Genomic DNA, 20,245 nt, shown 5'->3' with positions numbered 1-20,245 from the left:
CATGAAGGACTTTAGTCTCCAATCTAAACACACACCCAGCTCTGTCATGTGAGGAAATCTATGGGGACATGCTTTCTGAAATGTGGCGCGTTCTCTGGTAATTCAGCATAACCTAATACACGTACGAAATGTTAACCCGCAAGGTAACTTAGACATCAGTCTAGTTCCATGAAAATTGGCTGTTTCAGTCAGTAGGGCATGAGACTCTTGATCTTGGAGTGTGATTTCACGCCCCAAATTACGACTAGAGTGGACTCAACAGATATACGATAAAATAAGTATTGGAAAATGACCCAGGTAAATTAGACTACAATGACTGAGCTGCTAATTGGTGGGTGGGATCCCTTTACCTCCTCAGTCAGCCCCCGGGAATGAGCATCTGAGCATTCACATAGTGCCAGTGCTGGTAAGGCAGCCACGTCTTCCCTCTAGGAGTTCAAGGACTAGCCAGGAAGATGGAAAGAACATGAAACAAAAATGGGAATGACATGAGCAAGGACTCCATAGAAAAATTCAAGGTGCAACAAGTGGGTCCTGAGCTCCACCAGGGGAGGGTCTGACAAGGCTGTGCTGAGGAAACGTTAATATTTCTTGCCGCAGTGCAAGACGAGTCAGCCCTGCTCAAGTCCGAGGGAATGTATCCCGGCAGAAGGCACAGTGGAGCAGACACGCGGAGGCAGAGATCATTGTTTCAGAGGGGACGTGTGAAAGGAGACCAGGGAGACCGGAAAGAGCTGTGGAGGACAGCAGGGAGGGAGGGTGAGGAGGGCCAGGGCCTGGGGCAGGAGGACGTTGTGACTACTCTGCTCTAGTGCCGTGGGACAATATTCCCCCACCCTTAGGGGCTTCCCCATAAACTTCCCACCTCACAGGCCCAGGGGACCAGGAATTCAGCAGGGCTCAGCGGAGGGCTCCTGCCAGAGCCTCTCAGGAGGTTGGGGCTGCTGTCATCGCTCAGACAGAATCTGCTTCACTCAACCCCTGAACCCACTTCAGGGTGGTGGCAGGATTCAGTCCACATCGAGTGCCTTAGTTCTTCCCTGTCTGTTGTTGTCTCTCAGGGCTAGGCTGTGTGTACCTGTCCGTGTCACGACTCAACACGGGGGTTGGTCCCCACTGTGAGGAGCTGAGAGACAACACAGAGAGTGACAGTGAGCATGAGGCCATGCCATACACATTTTATCACCTAAACTTGTTTGGTCTGGGGCCACGGTGCCATCTTCTTTGCAACAGAAATCAAACACTACGTCCATACCACACTCCAGGAAGGAAATCCCACAAGGATGTGTTGACAGGATGGGGGCATCCCAGGGAGCCACTGAGGGGAGGAGAAAGTGAAGACCCTGCTAGGGTCAGTGCCTTGCCCAGAATCACAGACGGGTAGAAAGTCAGAACCAGGCATGACCCCAACTTCATGTCCTCAAAATGGGGTCCTGGATTTGACCCAGGATTTCGAAGGGGGTCTGGAAAAGGGTGTGTTACTGTCACTGGGTGCAGACATGGAGGTGGCGTGGGGGTGAGGCTGAAGAGGAGCGTCGCAGAAGACATCCCAGCACGTTCTTCCCTGAGGAGGACCCCCAGGCCAGGGCAACCCACTGAGTGCCACCCTGTCCCCATTGTATGTACCCAGTGGAAAGGCAGGGAATGGCTTGTGGCACACTACTGACAAAGTCTACGTAAAAGAGAGTTCTGTCCTACTAGGCCCCAACTCCAATCCCTCCTGTAGGGATTGCTTTAGAAAGTAGAGAACCTAAGCTCCTAGGAAATGTTTGGCCATCCTTCCCTAGGTGGGGATGTGACCTTCTGGGACCCCAGAAAACGAGCACTGGTAAACACACATACACACACTCACACTCACGCACGTACGCACACCTGGAAGGACTGTGGGCTGGGATCAGAGGAGCAGCAGAATCAGAGGAGGTGAGACGTTGAAGTCAATGTGGTTGGATAAACTTCCAACAGGTGACACCACTGCTCCAATTTCACAGGTATCATCCCACATATGCCTGAGGACATCCTGAGGACATCCTGAGGACATGCTAGAATGATCTCCATTGGGCGGAAAAGACACGGACCATCCCTGAGAAGCACAGTCGCGAATCTGGGACCAGAAAGAGGTAAGAAAGAAGAGTTCTGTCTCAACCCAGATAGGTCTCACAGCTGGGACCCTGGCTGCCCCCAGAGCTTCTCAGGGGACTGTGGAGAGGGGTGCATTGGTGGAACTGTGTACCGATGGGACATTTCATGGAGAATGGGGGTGAGCAGTCAGCAAAGAGAGGACTATTTGCAAAGGTGTTATCCCAGAGGGGGACTCAGGAGGCGGATCCTAGGCCGTGACATCACTTTGCTCACAATAGGCCCCAGGAAAGCTTGGAACTCCTGTAACCTGGCACCCATGTTCTAGGAAGGTCCCATACCAGGCTCACTTGCCTACAGACACAGAGACTTTAGGATGTTCTCTTGTTGTTTTCCCAGGTACCGGGGCTCTGGATGCCAGAAACCCCAGTGCGCAGGATTACTCAGATGTTGGAGAGGTTTCCTTAACCCACGCTGGCGATGCCTCAGGATGTTTTCCAGGAGGTCACATAAGGTAACACAGAGCAGCCTGGAGGAGGCCAGGTCAGGTCAGCTCATAGCTCTTAACCTTCCCTGGGCACCCCCATCCCCTCATGTTCAGTTTCGGGGAAAGGGGGACATGGGGGCCGGTCCTCCCCGGGACCGGAGCAGGTTCGGTGGCAGTGGACCACCTGGTGGACCCATCATGGCCATGCACATGTCATGCTGGAAGGAGGGAAAAGGGATCTCTGAGGTGCCTCTAACCTGTAACAGGTTGAATCCAAGGCCCTCACGCCACCTTGCTTCTCCTCCGTGGGGGAGGTGAGTGCACACTGTGGTGTCATATCTGGAATGAATTCTTATGGGTCTGAGGACAAGTGAAAGCAAGCAGACACGGCTTTGAGGACTCCTGCCTGCCTGCTGGGCACTGTCTTTACAGAGCCACATGCCACAGATGGAGGACAAGCTGAATGAGAGCCCCTGCTCTACTTCCCTGAAGGAAAGAAGGAAGCCCCATGCCATCAGGACGAAGCCCCGCTGGCTCAGGGTGAGTGCAGGTACCAGGGAAACCCAACACCAAGGGCCCAGAGCCAATGCAAAGAATCCCAGGGCCCAGAAAACACACTGCTGCTCCCCTGGTAGCTCTCGGAGACTCCTGGTCCCAGATGAACCTGGAACCCCATCTGCTCCCCAAACATGCCAGCAGGGCCCAGCCCCTGCCACGGCCAGACGCAAGGTCACTCTCCACTTATTTGGAGGAAGATCAGAAAAGAGGCGTGAGACCATTTCACGTCCCATTCTGTCTAGAATGTATTGGCATTGTTGTACACGTTTCCCCGACGAACGTTCCTAGGGGTCCCGGGTCGCCCGACCATCCTTCCACACCTTCTCCACGTCTGACACACGTTCGTGAGGAGCAGGGAGATTTTTACCCAAAGGACATGGGGCTCATTGCATTATGTCTAATGCTCTGCACTTTGGTGGCCAAGCAACACGCCCCTGGGGCCCCTCCTAATCAGGAGCAAGGGCCTTACCACCTAGACAACATTCTGGAAATGTGACCACTCACCTCACCCATTCAACCCTTCACAAATGTGGGACTGTGACAGGATTCCCTTCTCTTGCCATGTCACAGTGCTGCACTGAACATCCTACATGTCCTATTATCCTGATCCAACCTCTGCCAGGTACTGTCCCTCTCTTCAGATCCCCAGAATGGACTGTGCTGTTAGAAATCACAGGGACACTGCTGTTCATGTGGGGAGGTGCCGTGCATACTCATCTAACAATCTGACCTGAGATTCTTTTTCCTTGGTGGTTTTTTTTAAAAAATATATAGGAAATTTATTGCCAAATTGGTTTCCATACAACACCCAGTGCTCATCCCAACACATGCCCTCCTCAGTACCCATCACCCACGCTCCCCTCCCTCCCACCCCCATCAGCTCTCAGTTTGTTCTCAGTTTTTAGGAGTCTCTTATGCTTTGGCTCTCTCCCACTCTAAGCTGTTGTTTTCTCTTCCCCTCCTCCATGTGTTCCTGTTAAGTTTCTCAGGATCCACAAAAGAGTGGACACATATGGTATCTGTCTTTCCTTGTATGGCGTATTTCACTTAGCAGAACACTCTCCAGTTCCATCCACGTTGCTACAAAGGGCCATATTTCATTCTTTCTCATTGCCACGGAGTACTCCATTGTGTATATAAGCCACAATTTCTTTATCCACTTATCAGCTGATGGACATTTAGGCTCTTTCCATAATTTGGCTATTGTGGAGAGTGCTGCTATAAACATTGGGGTACAAGTGCCCCTCTGCATCAGCACTCCTGTATCCCTTGGGTAAATTCCTAGCAGTGCTACTGCTGGGTCATAGGGAAGGTCTATTTTTAATTGTTTGGAACCTCCACACTGTTTTCCAGAGCGGCTGCACCAGTTTGCATTCCCACCAACAGTGCAAGAGGGTTCCTGTTAGTCCACATCCTCTCCAGCATCTATAGTCTCCTGATTTGGTCATTTTGGCCACTCTAACTGGCGTGACGTGATAGCTGAGTGTGGTTTTGATTTGTATTTCCCTGATGGGGAGCGACGTTGAGCATCTTTTCATGTGCCTGTTGGCCATCCGGATGTCTTCCTTAGAGAAGTATCTACTCATGTTCTCTGCCCACTTCTTCAGTGGATTCTTTGTTTCTCAGGTGTGGAGTTTGGTGAGCTCTTTATACATTTTGGATACTAGCCCTTTGTCCAATAGGTCATTTGCAAATATCTTTTCCCAATCCATTGGTTGCCTTTGAGTTTTGTTGGTTGTTTCCTTTGCTGTGCAGAAGCTTTTTATCTTCATGAGGTCCCAATAGGTCATTCTTGCTTTTAATTCCCTCGCCTGTGGGGATGTCAGATCGGAGATCCTAACGTGTTCAGCCATTTCCCAACTCAAATTCTCGTGTGATTACCAACATCCTTCTTCAGAGTCTGGGCACCCAGGTCTCACTCTTGCCACAAGTCACTGACGGCTTGGGGGTTTGGTCTGCATTCTGGACCCCAAGCCTCCTGATGTCCATGGTGCTGTGTCTGACTCTGTGTCCCTCCTGTGTTCTACCTCAGGGTATGAACATCTCACCCATGCCCGACAATGAGAACCGTGAGGAAGGGACCATCGAAGGAGGCTGGATGCTACTGGAACAGCGAGTGGAGCACCTGGTACCTGCTTTCCTGGGTAGAGACCCCTCCTACCTCTTCACATTCTTGAGAACATACAGGACTTTTACTACCACCCAGCAGGTCCTGGAAATACTGTTTATGAGGTGAGCACCCTGCCCTTCACAGCCCAGGGCGATTCAGCCCCTGAAAGCTAGGAGTCTCAGGAAAGTCACCACACGTCCTGGCGTCTCACATGGTTCCTCTGATCCGGGTGGAAACACTCCAGGTCCTCAGTGGGGGCACAGCAGGGAAAGTCACCCTGGCCTGTGGAAAGCTCTGCTGGCAGGGCTGCGTCTCTGCTGGGTCATCTTTGTCCTCTTGCCCATGATCAACTTTCTGCCTCATCCCTCACTGTCGCCAGGTGTTGACTTGGGCTGTTTTCCCATTGGAAAAGGAGATTGGAGGCTCTATCTGTGTGTCTGAGTCCTGGCTCAAACCAGTCAAGGATGCCCAGGATGAGCAGCACGCCCAGACCCACACCAATATGTGTGATGGAGCTGACTGGGGCCCTATCATTCTTCAAACACGCAGGAAGCCCCACTAGGTGCAGGCACTTCTGTAGGAGCTGACTGGGATCCAATGCGCAGAGCGGACAGTACCCTCCCCTCCAGAGCTCCATTCTAGTCAGCAGCCAGGGACTCTGGATAGGACAAGACGTAGCATCCACAGGACAGCTCATATGATGTCCTTCTGGCCTCCTCCAGATACGGATGCTTCCATTCAGAGGCTGAGGAGGATGGCGGACCCCGGGAGCAGGAGAAACTGTGAGTAGGCTGAGCTCAGGCTGGAGGGCCTTCCTTCTCCAAGAGGGCAGTGCTGAGACTGTGCGTGGGAGGGGCTGCAGGACCCAGCATCCCACACGTCTGAGAGTCCTGTGAGAGGGCAAAGATCTGAGGGCTTCTCCCTGGAAGCAAGGAAAGGGGTTCTGTCCTGTCTGGTAGAGGTAGGGCTGTGGGCACAAGGAGGCAGCAGAGGGCGCCAGAGGACCACGTCAGCCCCTTAGAGAGTCCAACCCCATCCCTTCCCACTCACAGCCTTGCCTAGAGCCCCATCAGGGGACCCAGCATAACGGTTTGGGGGAGCATCACGCTCACCACCTTGGGGAACATCCACGGTGCGTGCTTAGCAAGGGTACAGGAGACACAGTGAGGGCTCAAGGAGCACATATCACCCACACGATGGGAGAACGGTGTCAGTGGGACGACACCCACATGTGCACTGAGTGCATGAGGCAGCACAGAGGCACAGGTCGTCACGTTGAAGGCACCAGGAGGGTCCCAGCAAGCCCAGGTAAGAGACAGAGTCCTCTTGTCCCGTATTTGCGCAGATTTTCGTGGAGCGCTAGGGTATGCAGTGAAGGCACTGACTCACCCCGACACCACCCCTCCACTCACGCACGGACTTGAATTCCAGTGGGAGGTAGGCAGCGGGACACAGCGAGGAGTCTGGCTGGCTTCCCCAAGAAGGACAGAGACCACCACATCATTGGTTAAGGGGTTCCCGTCAAACAGAATCTTGACGGTCCCTCTTCAGTGACCAGGTCTCTCGTCGGCGGGACTGCCAAATCACAGGTGGACAACGTACAGAAGCACCCTCTGGGCGTCCAGGAGCAGGAGGCATAGAGGCCAGGTCCCACAGGCCTGTCCTGAGACATCAGCGGGAGGAACACCCCATGGTGATTGTTCTGGCTACTTTTGTATCCCCAGGGCCATCTCCTCCATCCTGGGCACCTGGCTGGATCACTACCCCGAGGAATTTTTCCGGCCTCCAGACTTCACCAGCTTGAAGCTGCTGCGGGCGTATGTAAGGGCCCACATGCCGGGCTCCGAGCTGCAGCGCCGCGCCCGCCTTCTCTACTCATGGCGGAAACACCGTGAGCCCAATGAGCCAGAGCCTCTGGGCGAGGAGGACTCTGGGTGGGAGATGTGGGCGTGTGGCCGGGACGGGGTATGCCACAGAGAACACGTTTCCTCAGACTGTAGGTGGGCCAGGCGTAGGGACTAGGCTCAGATCACTGTTCCATTAGCCTGCCGTCTGGGAGATTTCCTCCTGGTGGGTTCTTTGACTCAGATGACAATGTCTGCGGGAGAGGTTTCCTGCCATGGAATGGCACTCACGGTGATGACACTTTCTATTCTTGAAGCTTTGGCAGCAGCTCTAGAGCCCCGTCCAGACGTGCCTCGGGAGCGAGCCCCCGCTATCTCTGCGGTGCCCACTGCAGCCTCGCGGCCCAGGCTGCCTGAAGCCACCAGTTCTCCTGGAGCTCAGCGGGTACGAGAATCGGAGACCCTCACTGCAGCGTCCCCACCAGGGCAGGAGGTACTCCCAGCTCTGGCTGACAGTCAGGAGCTGGAAGAGCCACCTGCCCCTTTGGTGGCCCCAGAGCATGAGCAGCCCCCAGCCCCAGCCGGCGGGGTCACGGAACGGCTGGAGCAACCACCTGCTGCAGCTGAGCAACCAGCCTCAGCTCCCCAACAGCGGCTCATGTCGGCTGCAGCCCCACAGGATGAATTCCCTGACCTTGTCATTGTGTTCTTTGTCATTTCTGTAGTTGTTATAGCGGTATTTACTGTCCTTATATATTTGTGTTTTATAAATAAAAGATAAACTAAGTTCCAAACAATTTACTCTGATCCTTTGAAATTACAATTCAAGTGTCAGTACGTACATTCGCAGGAGTTTACACCCGTGACCACTATGTACTCCTAGAACATTTCCATCACAGAGACACGTGGACTACTAATCACCCACGGCTCATTCCCTCACCCCAGTCTCTGCAACCAGCGATCTCGGTTTCTGCTGCTTTAGCTCCTCTGGGATTTCCATGTGTGTGCAAACACACAACATGGCCTGTTGTGTCTGGCTACATGACAGGAGACTGATTAATAATTGCTTAAATATTCAATGGCACTAATATTGTAGTGGAATATTCCACTCAAGGAATCCACTAGAGGAATAGTCCTCAAAGAACAAAGATTAGGTGCAGCCCCCACTTGAAATATCTTCATTATCTGGCATGAGGACCCTCTGAGGTTTGACACAAGAGCAGAAGCCAGAAGAGAAATGTCTGGACCAGAGCGAATACCTTGAAAATCTTTCATGTTCCTCGACTGGCCATGGTGATATTGGTCTAACGTGCATATTATAAAAACACCCAAATGAAACCGTCAATATTCCATTTATGCTAATCTATTAGGCACTAAAGTATAAAGTTCTGAAGGGTTTCCTACAGGTGACATGTATTCAGTAAAATGAAGATTTAATAATGAGGACAGGCACCAAGATGGCTCAATGGGCAAGTTTCCGAGTCGAATTTGGCTCGGGTCATGATCTCAAGGTACTTGAGATCAAGTCCCAAGTCAGGCTCTACAATGACAGCTTGAAGCCCTGGTCAGGATTCTTCTTCTCGCTCTCTCCATATAAATAAATAAATAAATAAATAGGAAACAACAAGTACATACGCAGAAAAAAATGTATATTCTTTCAAGAAATATTGGCCCAGAAGACACGGTGTCATCTTCACAGTCCTTTGGCTTTGAGGGCCCCAGGTGTCTGTGTTTGTGTTCATGAGTCGTGTGACAGGTTGGGCATCCCTCCAGGACTATGGTCTTGTACTATGGGATGTCCCCACGGTGGACAGGCACAGTCCTATCCCCTTCTGCATTCTCAGGGGCCACACATCATCCTTTACTCTGCGTCTCCAGAAACTGAATGACTGGGCCGATTCCAATATTTTGACTCTCATCATTGTACAGAAAGGTACATGTGTACCGAAACTCTCCCTCTCTGTAGGCGTGTACACCTAGCACAACTTTGGGGAAAAAATTTATATGCATTTTTCGGGCGCTGCCTCCAGGTTCCGATATCTATAAACTCTTGATTACGTTGGGGTCTTATGTGGAAAGCAGGGACCCCTGGGACTGAGTGGATTCCTGAAGAATCTGGAGGACAAGCCAGCACTGAGGCCATCAGGGTACCTAGGAGTGACCCATGGGGCAGGAAAGAAACCACATTCCCTCATTCTGACCTCCTGCACAGCATCCCTGCCCCATGCCCTGGAACACACCCATCCAGGCCCATTACCATGACAAACTCCAACTGCCTGTGCACCTCCTGTTCCATAGCTCTGCTTCTCAGTAGAGCAGCCAGGCCCTGCTTTCAGGCCAGTGGAGGATACAGGCTGGTCCACTGCTGTCTGCTTGCTGGCTCTCCTCCCAGGCTGGGTCGCTTACTCTCAGGAAAGCACCTTAAGTGCAGGTCAGGTCAATGAGTTAAAGACCAGGACCTGAAGGTGTTCATCCTGACGACTGAGTGGCAACAGCAAGAACCACCTGGACCTCGACAAGCCAGAGAGTCCTTTACACAGCACATCAGGAGCTCAAGGAGACTGCAGGATGGAGACTCAGTCAGGCTTCTGGTAGCGAGTCAAGCCCCTCCACCCTTCAGGCTCCTCCAGCAGTGACGCCTGGCACCTGCCAGCCCCATCTCTGGGGAGCAGTGTCCCTGTCATGAGCAGCCACACAGCACCCACTGGTGACCGACCACAGGGCACACAGGAATACTGCAGGGCTCCCTGATCTCACGGCAAAGAAAGTGCCATTCCAACTGACACATCCTCAGAGGATTCCAGACAGATCAGACACAACCATGTAAAATCCAATGTTTTTAGGTGCCTTTCAGGAAGTCTATGAAAAACATAGGTCTCTTCCCAACTGCAGTATTCTGAGATGAATTCACTGAGTGGTGGAGTCAGGCACTGGGTTCCAGGACAGAAAAGAGAGAAGGGGCTACCTCCCAAATGCACAGGGCGCATTGTGGGAATGTGTTGGGAAGCATATGTCAATGTCACAGCTCTCTGGTTCTGGTTTAAAGAAAATACATATACAAACAAACCTTGTTTATGGACTTGGTGGTGGAAAGGAAACATATATCCAAACAAACCTTGTTTATGGACTTGTTGGATTGTATCAACCACAAAACATTTCAGAAAACTTGCATACTCTCACTCCATATATCTTCTTACTCTCATCTAAATTCAATCGCACTATCCTATGTTCCCAGGTACTTTTTCACTTATTGGGAGTGCATGATATGCTCTAGAGAGACCGCAGAAACTCCACAACCTTACTGGTAGACCTAATAAATGAATTCAGTCATGTTAAGATATCTATGTCGTTGTACAGAACATCCTTCAATTCTGTACATGAATAATAAAGTATCGGAGAGGGAAATTAAGAAAATAATTTAAAATCACTGCAAGAGAAGAAAAAACTTAAGAGTAAATTCAGCCTACAAACACCGGGGTGGCACAGTCAGTGAAGCATCTGGCTTTGGCTAAGGTCGTGATCTCATGGTGTTGTTTTGAGCCCTGTGTGGGGCTCTGTGCTGACAACTCACAGTCTGGAGCCTACTTTAGATTCTGTGTCTCCTTTCTCCCAGTTCTTCCCCACTCATGTGTGCTCTCTCTGAATCTCTCTCTTTCTCTGTCTCTCTCTGTTTGTGTGTGTGTGCATGTGTATGTGTGTGTTTCCATGTATCTCTCTCTGTCAAGGAAAAGATAGAAAACTTAAAAAAGAAACAATGACTTTAACCATGAAGGAGAAAGACCTTTTTCCTGAAAAGAAGAAATCAGTGGAGAAAGAATTTGAAAAGACAGAAATAAGCAGAAAGACATTCTATGCTAGTGGATCCCAAGAATTAAGATTATCAAAATGTCCACACTACTTAAAGCCATCTACATATTCCCTAGGTGCAATCCCTATCAAAGCTTAAGCACGTTCCCAAAAATAGAACCATCCTTCAAGGTGGACAGAAGCACAAAAGGCTCTGAATACCAAAGTCATTGTGAGAAGGAAGAAAACAGCTGGAAGCACCATGCTTTCTGATTTAAAACTAGATATCAAAGCTACAATAACCCAAGCCGTACACTATTGGGGTAAAAGCAGACACACAGGATACTGGACCAGAACTGAAGGCCCAGGAAGAAACCCACACATATGTAACCAATTAATTCACAACCAAAGAACCAAGAGTATAACCTGAGGCAAAGGCAGTCTCCCCAACAGGTGGTGTCAGAATCACTGGGCACAGAAAAACAACAGGCATGGAAAAACAACCTGACACCTATTTACCCCACACACAAAAACGAAGTTAAAATGTATTACAGACTTGAGACCTGAAACCAGAAAGTCCTGGAGAAGACCTTGGGCAGCAGGTGTGGGAAATCGCACAACGATGTCCTGAGTTGGGAGGTTCTAGGGAACGCTTTGCAGAGCAGATCACTGCTCTCTGGCCTTCCTGCAAAGAGCCAGCAGCAGCTCACTTACCTAGTTGGTGTGTATCTGGGGGGCAGGCGAGACTTGGCTGATCTAGTGTGTGTGTATCTAGGGGTTGGGTTCTGCATGGGCTCACCAAGTTCTTGGATCGTGTTGTCGCATGGAATATTTTATCCTGTCTAGATATGGTTTGCAGAATATCTTCAATACGTTCTTTCTAGCATGTGGCCCGCCGACGTGTTGTACATCGTTTGTAGGCTTAATGACTACAGGAGCCTGAGAGCAGCTTGCGGAGACGTCCCTTAACTCCCTCTCACCTCTCTTGACTTGCGTAGAGTCTGAAGCAATCCTTTCTGCTGTCCTTGGCTTTGCTGGACAAAGCCAAATGCCAAACCCACGACAATGTTTGGATCTCAGTCTTGACTTGAGTTTTGGGATTTGACACCAGAAGACAAAGCTACAAAGGAAAACTAAACAAGTGGGACTACATGAAACTAAAAAAACAAGTTCTGCACAGCAACAATATCTTTCACAGAATGGGAAGGCAACATAGTGAATGGGAGAAAATACTTGCAAACTACATACATGGTCAAGGGTTAAAACACAAAAGGTATCAAGATCTCCTACAACGCAACAATGCAAAAGCAAAGAGCAATGACGGACCTGGCAGAGTCCCGAAGAGGCATTCTTCCAACGAAGACATACAGATGGCCACCACATACATGAACAGAAGTTCCATGTCACTCCACATTAGGGAAATGAAAGTCCAAAGCCAAAGAGATATCACCTGAAACCTATCTGAACGGTCTTATCAAAAAGGCAACAAAGCACAAGCATCGGGTACAATGTGGAAGAAAGCAAATCATTATGCCCTGTTGGTGACATTGGAACTTGGTGCAGAGACAGTTGTAAACAAAGTAAAGTTTCCTCACACAATTCAGAGGAGAACATCCATATCATCCAGCACTTCCCTCAATTACCCCCTAGGTACTACTCAGAACACATGAAATCACTAACTCCCAAAAATGACTTCACACCTGTTATCATGCCACAGTGTTTATAATAGCCTGGAGGGCATTATGCCCAGTGAAAGATTCACATAGAGAAAAACACATATAAATGCTCGCACATATATGGGAAATCTGAAACAAAAACTAAGAAAACAAAAAACAAAAATCCTCAAACCAGAATGAAACAAGCCCATCAATACATAAAGATGATTGCAAAGGTGGGGGGGCAGAAAGGAGGGAAAAGGGTAAAGGTCAAAAGACATCACCGAATAAAATAAGACCATGTCAACAGGGAAAGACAGAGTAAAGGTGACTCAATATCTCAAATTCTAGTTTCCTATTTTCAGAGACCTTAGTTCAGTCCATTCCATTCACTAGACCTACTGGAATAATAAGGAATTATCAGGACTTGACAGTTTTTGCATGATGAGTTCTTTACTTAGGATTTCGTGTCCAAAAGAACACAGTGCTTAGATTACTAAGTAACTTAGATTTTCCATTCTTTTCATGGTTTCTTGAAGTACCATGATGTCACAAAAAACTCCTTAGATCTAAGTGAACAATTTCATTGCTCTAAACGTATGTATATACCACTAAAATAGTATAATAAAGGTAAGGTGCATTGTCCATCGCACAACAGTGATTGTTTTACTCCTTGTTGTAGTGAGCTTTGGTGACGAAAAGGTTCAGGGTATCGAGCTCCTTATCAAATTCCATGCCATGCAATATGCAGAATATAGTAATCATGGTAATCAAGAAAATAATGATCTTCAAGATAATCATAATCTTCTGAATTGCTGAGAGAGACAACTCACCCCACGGGGACATGCTTAGGAGCCTGAGCTGCTCCAAATGGCCGACACCACACCATCTTCCTGAAAACATAAAGCACCAGTCAGCTCGAGATGGAAGTGTGGGAAAGCCTCTGCTCTTAGGCCTTTGCTTTCAGTGAGGTCAAGGTGCTGCCTTCAGGATGTGTTCAGCCTTTGAGACAGGATTGGAACTCTCTAGTGAAATGAGATCTTCCCATGCAACAAAACGCATTCCTTGCAAAGAACTGGGTCCCTGACGCGGTCCGGACTCCACACGGGCCACAGCACCACACTCACGCACACACACTCCCCCCAACAACCGGGGAGAGGTACAACCCATGCAGTGAAAGACCGTTTGCCCAAGACCTCATTTCCAAAGGAGGCTGAGAGAGGAGCACTGCCTGCTCCAGTACACACGCACGGGTTTCTAGGGACCCGGCGGGCTCCGAGTCACTTCTCCCTCGTGCTGCCTGGGGAGTCGCGGAGGAGATGTGATTGCCAAGGACTGAAACTCTGGAAACACGGAACGAATGCAAGACAGGAGGCGCTCCACGGAAACGGGAAGCACCACGCCCCACGGACAGGAACAACAAAACCCACACGTCTGCCTCGGACAAGGAGCTTTTCCATCCACCTTCCTCGCCAGAGTGCGAAGAAGACGTTCCCACCCAACATGTCCCAAAGAGATGACTTTGGACTCCATCCACAACACCCAGTTCTCTTCAGCACACAGCTCCAAGTAGGAAAGAGTCTGGACCACCCTCGAAAACACAGAAGCGCCACTTCTTCCTGGCTCCCTGGCTCCGAGTTCACTGATGGAATGCACATTGCCTTCAGAAATGAAAAGCTCAACCAGGAGTTGCACTTGCCCTAATCCAGACTCCTACCCCCTAGTCCCATGGACTCCCACGATAGAGGACCCCCTTTCGCCACAAGCGGGGTGAGATCTCGCCCTCCCCATCAGAGGGTGCAACTCTGCCACCAGGGGTGGGGCAGGGCGGGGCGGGGCTGGGCGGGGCTGGGCAGGCCAGGAGAGCAGGTGTGGAGGGGGGAGGCAGGAGGCCTGTGTTCACCTGCTGCTTCCACTCTCCATCCCTTCAACACCGTCCCCTGCTGGCCTCCAGCAACTCAGGCCCACCACCCTGACTCTCCCTGGAATGTTTCTCTGGAATCTCAGGTCCCTTGTACTTCATTTTCACAGGCAGGAATGATTCCTCCTGCTCATGGCTGCGACTTCCCTGGCCCTGCCTTGACACTTTCCCACAACCGCAGGTCCACGCTTTCCTTCCTTCCTTCCTTCCTTCCTTCCTTCCTTCCTTCCTTCCTTCCTTCGTTCCCACCTCCACCCGCCAACCACCAACCCAGTCAGACTTCCATGGGAACTCAGGGCGCCCCCCCTCTCGACCTGAGCCACTCCCCACCGCCTGAGCCTAACCCCCTACTCGATCTGGGGCCCTCCTCCTCCAGGGAACCAGGGTGCAACCCAGAAAGCCCACTCCTGAGGCCTCCAGACTGCAGCCGCAAAGGAGCCCAAGAAGAAGCCCGGAGCACCAGGGGAGGGGGGGTGGTGGTGCTCATGGAAGGGGAAGACAGAGGGGGGCAGGGGGGAAGGCCTCGTGCGACCTTGTCGCTAGGGTCCCTACCTTGGCAGCACCGCGACTGAGGCAGGTCCTGGAGGGAGGCTGTGGGTCTCAGCTGCTCCACCTTTAGGCTTCTCCCAGATGGTCTTTCGGGGGCGCCGGGGGGCATCGCATCGCGCTCTGCCCCAGCCAGTGCTGGCACTCCACCAGCGCGCCCAAAGACCGAGGCGCCCGGGAAGCGCGTCCCGCGCCCTGCCCTCTGGCTCCAGGAGCAGCAGGAGCAGCAGGGCCGCCACCCTCCCAGGCTGGAGGCTCATGGCTCCCAGTCTTCTGCACGCGGGGCCCCGCCCACGCTCCCGCGAGCGCTCCCGGTAGCACTACCGCTACCCCTACCGCCAATGCCATGGCTACCGGGTCGCAGGCGCCAGGCAGCAGCATGTCCCCGGTCGGGGGCTGAGGTGGGCGTCAGTCCCTGGCTGGCCCAGACACTTGGGGCCTTGGGGCGGCAGGCGGGCTGGGAGCCAGGACTCACAGCACCGCTGCAGCCTCAGCTGTGTCCCTCACCGGGCTCCGGCCCTGGCCCACGCCGCGTGCGCGCACTCGTGCGCGCGCTCCCGCACACCTGCTTGGGCCCAGGATGCAAGCCGCCCCATCCCCCCACCCCCACCCCCACCCCCCCGCAGGGGGCACAGCTCCTGGGCGCCAGGGTCTGCACCACCGCACCTCCCTGTGCCCACCAGATGCTCTGACCGACTGCCCGCCAGCCTGACAGCCGGGAGCCAGGCAGAGGGCTCCACAGACCAGGCCAGTGGGACAGGGACTGGCAGGTGTCTCCTCCCAAGGTGGACACCTCCCTGTCACCCCTCAAGAGACCCAGGAACCTTTTGCCTGGTGGCTTTTCCCAGGGAGGTGGCTGCACGTGAACCCAGTGATCCCTCTTGCATCCCAGGCCTCTGTGTTTCTTCTTCACTCTCCCTCACATTGCCGCCAACCGGGGACATCTACAGCCGTGCACCCTCCTCGCTCGTGACCTGTGACCACAGGGGCAGCCCTAAGGGACAGGGAGACACACTGGGCACACGAGACTCCTTCCACCTCCCTTCTCCTTGAAAGGCCGGTGCTTTTCAGCTCTGCATGCCCTTCCCATGGCCCTACCTGGACTGCACCACCAGCGGTCCCACCCTCAAGTCCACCCTGCCACCGCGGACTGTGGCACATCCTTCAACTCTGTGGAACCGCCTGTCCACCTCCACTACCTCCCAACCCCCATGTTTCCTTCACAGTGTGCCTCAGATCCCAACTCCTCCGTGCCATTTTTCTTTTCTTGGGTTTCAATTGCTTTTCAACGTTTCTTTCTTTTGGTGAGAGAGAGAGAGAGAGAGAGAGAGAGAGAGAGAGAGGCCATCACCCATGCGATTGTGCAGCAAGCATCGACTGAACGTGCAAGGCGTACCAGACCCTGCTCTGGAGGGCCAGTGTGCAGAGGTGGGCAAGGAAACGTATGCCTGAGGATTCAAGGGGAGCCACAGGACTACCGTCCAGGGTGAGGAGGAGTAGAGAGACCAAGCAGTCAAGGCTTTCTACGAAAGGAGCATCAAGGGCACGAACCTACGCAGCCCTGGAAGGAGAGCAGGGAGTCACGGACATAGGGATCATGGAAGGCCAGTCCCAATGGGCAGCCTTCATCACGTGTCCTCACCTGAGGCCTTGCAAAGAGGCACCCCCAGACTGGACCTGGTAGAAACAGGACTTACAGCAAAAGCTCAAGACTGGTCTGTGGACTTCATGGTCATGGGAAGGACACCATCCCACAAGCCCCACCAAGGGACTCTGGACTCTGGTGACTGGGACTTACTGTGGACCATCAGGACCTGTCAGGACTCTTTCCAGTGCACAAGGGAAGACAAAAGGAAGCCACAAACCTAGGAGAATAGAGATGCAAAACCTTTCTCCCCCCAGGGGCAACGTCAATGATCGCATGCTATACAAATGCAAATGCCCTCTGCTAGCATTACAAAGGTCACCAGTGTTGGGCCTCCTTGATCAGTCTCCTACCACAAGTGCACTAGGGTTCCATTGGCTCCATAGGGGCCATTTGCCTGCATTCTCCGTGGGAGCAGCTTCCTATCCTACCAGAACACTCACGTGTGTCTCCCTGTCATGGCACGTACTGAGAGATACGAGAATGACGTTTCCCTTTCATTTTGAACATTGTGCTGATGCCTCCCTCCTGGCTCTGCGTCTCCACTGAGAAGACTGTTGGGCTCAGTTTACATGGTGTGTGTGTGTGTGTGTGTGTGTGTGTGTGTGTGTGTGTGTGTGTGTGTGTGAGCGCGCGCGCCCGCGCGAGTGTGTATGCATATACATATAGATACACATCCACGAATGTGTGTACGTATATGTAGACATGTATGTGTATGTACATAGGTATCCCTATGGACACACAGGTAGATAGATCTATATATCAACGTAGCTGTTTTTTCTTTTGAAAATACACACGGCAAACTCTGTGGGCCGCCTGGATGACTCAGCTGGGTAATGGTCCGACTTCGGGTCACGTCAGGCTCTCAGGGTTCCTGAGCTGAGTCGCGCCTAGTGCTCCGTGCTGACAGCTCAGAGCCTGGAACCTGATTCCCTTCTGGGTTTCCTCTCTCTCTCCCTGCCCCTCCCTCGCTTGTGCTCTCTCTGTCTCTCTCGCTTTCTCTCCGACGTGAACATGAAAAAAGAAACAAAAGCATGTGGCTCTGGATCTCAGCTCACGTCACGATCTCACAGTTTGTGAGGCTGAGCCTCCACAGGGAGGCCCACCTCAAGATGGGCGCCAACGATGCGGAGCCCGCTGGCCCTCTTCTCTCTCTCCCTCCCTGTGTGCCCTATCCCTGCTCACAGGCACACATGCATGCGTCCACTCTCTCTCTGTCTCTCAGAATGAATGAAAGAAACAAAGAACCTCAAATGATAACACGAAAGGAACACCGTCGAGTTCATTACTACAGCGAATGAGTGGCTGTGCCCGTGGCCAGCACCTGCCCTGGGGAACGTTCTATTTCCTATCTGTTCATGTTTCTTCACTCTGGAGACACAGGGAGCGAGAGAGCAAGCTGGCAAGCCAGTGACCGCCAGTGGGGGAGGGGCAGAGAAGCAGAGAGCGAGACACACAGAATCTGAAAACAGGCCCCAGGGCCTGAGCTGTGGGCACACAGCCCAGCGCAGGGCTGGAACTCAGGAACGGCGAGGGCGTGACCTGAGCCCAAGTCGGAAGCTCAACCCACTGAACCACCCAGGCGCCCGGGGAAGGTTCCATTCAGGAGTCCACTCCATCCATCCCCGCCCATTTCCGCAAGGTCAGAGCCCTTACAACACATACCACCAGGAAGGATGCTATACAACTGTCCACAACCTGCCCTCTGTCTTCCAAAGAGGCTGCCCTGACGATAGGTAGCAAAGAGGGCGCTCTGATCAAAAGGCCCACGGATCAAGGTCATGCCTGCCTACCCTTAGGGCCTGATGACTCCCCAGGCTCCCCTTGCAGCGCACTCTGTCCCACGGGAAACGTCGTGGCTTTGGGTTCCAAGGAGCCCTGCAGCTGAGCGCAGGCCACCGGGAACGACCTCACCGCAGCTACCTACCAGGAGACAGCTTCGCACCCTTCACCCTTCCTGCAGGCCCTGTGCTCAGGGTCTCGGACCAGCCAGGGCGCAGGACACAAGCAGAGAACGTTAGCATCTGAGGACGCAGAAACGGCCTTGGGGTTCCCCTACTCGGGGAACACGTCCACCACCAGGGCGCCTGCGACGTTGGCAACTGGCACACAGGGCGACGGGGAGTGTGGACCGCAGGAAATGAGGGCCCTCGGCCGCTTCTCCTGCAATTCAGAGGCGGAACTCGCAAAGGTCACCTCAGTCACCAGCTCCCAAGAAGCCTCCCTGCGGAAGGGATGGTGCCATCGACAGCCTGTTCTTCCTTCCAGCCCTGCCTGGGTTTCAGGGGGAGCTGAGCACCGGGGCGGGGGGGGGGGGGCGCGGCGGGGGTCCTAGGAAGGTCCCGCTGACCCATGCCCCCCGCTGCGCCGCCACCCTCACTAAGAGCCCCGCGTGTCACTGTCCAAAGCGTCTCAGGCTGGACTTGAAATGATAGGGTTCCCCGCAGAGAGCGTGACTCAGGCCCTAGAGCCTATGTTGCTGGATTCCCCGTTTGAGGGCACACGCACGTCTCCAAGCCCACCTCTGCTCGCAGGACACGCACGCTAGGTGCAAATGCTTTCCCTGCCTCTCGACAGGCAGCGGTGGGAAAGCCAGCGGTGCAGCATGCTCATGTGGAGCCCGACTGCCTGGCTTCATGCCTCGAGTCCTCCCGCTTCACAGCAGTGACCCCCGGCACACATTCTTTCACATCTTCCCTTGGAAATACGAACGGGGACCAGAGTCCTTGCCGAGGTACTCTGTGTCGTCACCATAGATCTCTCCAGTGCTCAGAACAGTGCCTGGAACAGGCTAAGCGCTCTACCAAGGTGGGATAAGACCAACGAGAAAACAAACACGCCTAGGCAGTCCCCTCCCTCGTGGCCAGCACCTAGGCAACTGCTGGGGATGGTGAGGCAGGGGAGGGATCCCTTCCTTCCCCCGACCGACCTTGTCCGGCTCCCCCTCCCTCCTCAGGACTTCCCCCTGGCATCAAGAAAACCTCCCTGCCTGATTCTGGGTGGTGCCGGCTAGGAACCCAGTGCCTCAGGGAGAGGCCCTCGCACATCTCCCTGGATACTTGGACGGGCTTCAGGTCAACAGACTCTGCCTCCTCACCTATATGGCAACAGGGACTGCACACCCGTGGAGCCGCTTCAGGACGTGCAAAGCATCAAAGGTGTTCGGACCACAACCAAGTTTCGAGGACACGCACGGCGACTACTTTACCAAGGAAACCTCTCACATGGCAAGCTCATGGATCAACATCCATGCGATGACTTAGGCAGAATAATCACGGTAATCATGAAGGTAATGATACTCAAGGTCACCATAATCTCCCTCATTCCGGAGAGACACAACTCACCCCTCGGGGACCAAACACACGCTTAGGAGCCTGAGCTGCTCCAAATGGCCGACACCACACCATCTTCCTGAAAACATAAAGCACCAGTCAGCTCGAGATGGAAGTGTGGGAAAGCCTCTGCTCTTAGGCCTTTGCTTTCAGTGAGGTCAAGGTGCTGCCTTCAGGATGTGTTCAGCCTTTGAGACAGGATTGGAACTCTCTCGTGAAATGAGATCTTCCCAGGCAACAAAACGCATTCCTTGCAAAGAACTGGGTCCCTGACGCGGTCCGGAC

The 20,245-nt window shown here is 52.8% G+C and overlaps 1 protein-coding gene across 1 annotated transcript in view; it reads left to right on the top strand.

Moving 5' to 3' along the window:
• LOC122478439 overlaps positions 1-20,245 on the top strand; it is a 236,637-nt gene that overhangs the window by 119,193 nt on the left and 97,199 nt on the right. Inside the window, exons 10-13 of the mRNA XM_043572043.1 lie at positions 5,196-5,353; positions 5,954-6,013; positions 6,956-7,122; positions 7,393-7,568. Coding sequence (XP_043427978.1) covers positions 5,196-5,353; positions 5,954-6,013; positions 6,956-7,122; positions 7,393-7,568 — 561 coding nt within the window. The remainder of the gene's footprint in view (positions 1-5,195; positions 5,354-5,953; positions 6,014-6,955; positions 7,123-7,392; positions 7,569-20,245) is intronic.

This window comes from Prionailurus bengalensis, unplaced genomic scaffold (assembly GCF_016509475.1).
Source record: "Prionailurus bengalensis isolate Pbe53 unplaced genomic scaffold, Fcat_Pben_1.1_paternal_pri Un_scaffold_62, whole genome shotgun sequence".
Lineage (NCBI taxonomy): Eukaryota > Metazoa > Chordata > Mammalia > Carnivora > Felidae > Prionailurus > Prionailurus bengalensis.
This window is presented reverse-complemented; position numbering and strand designations above follow the sequence as displayed.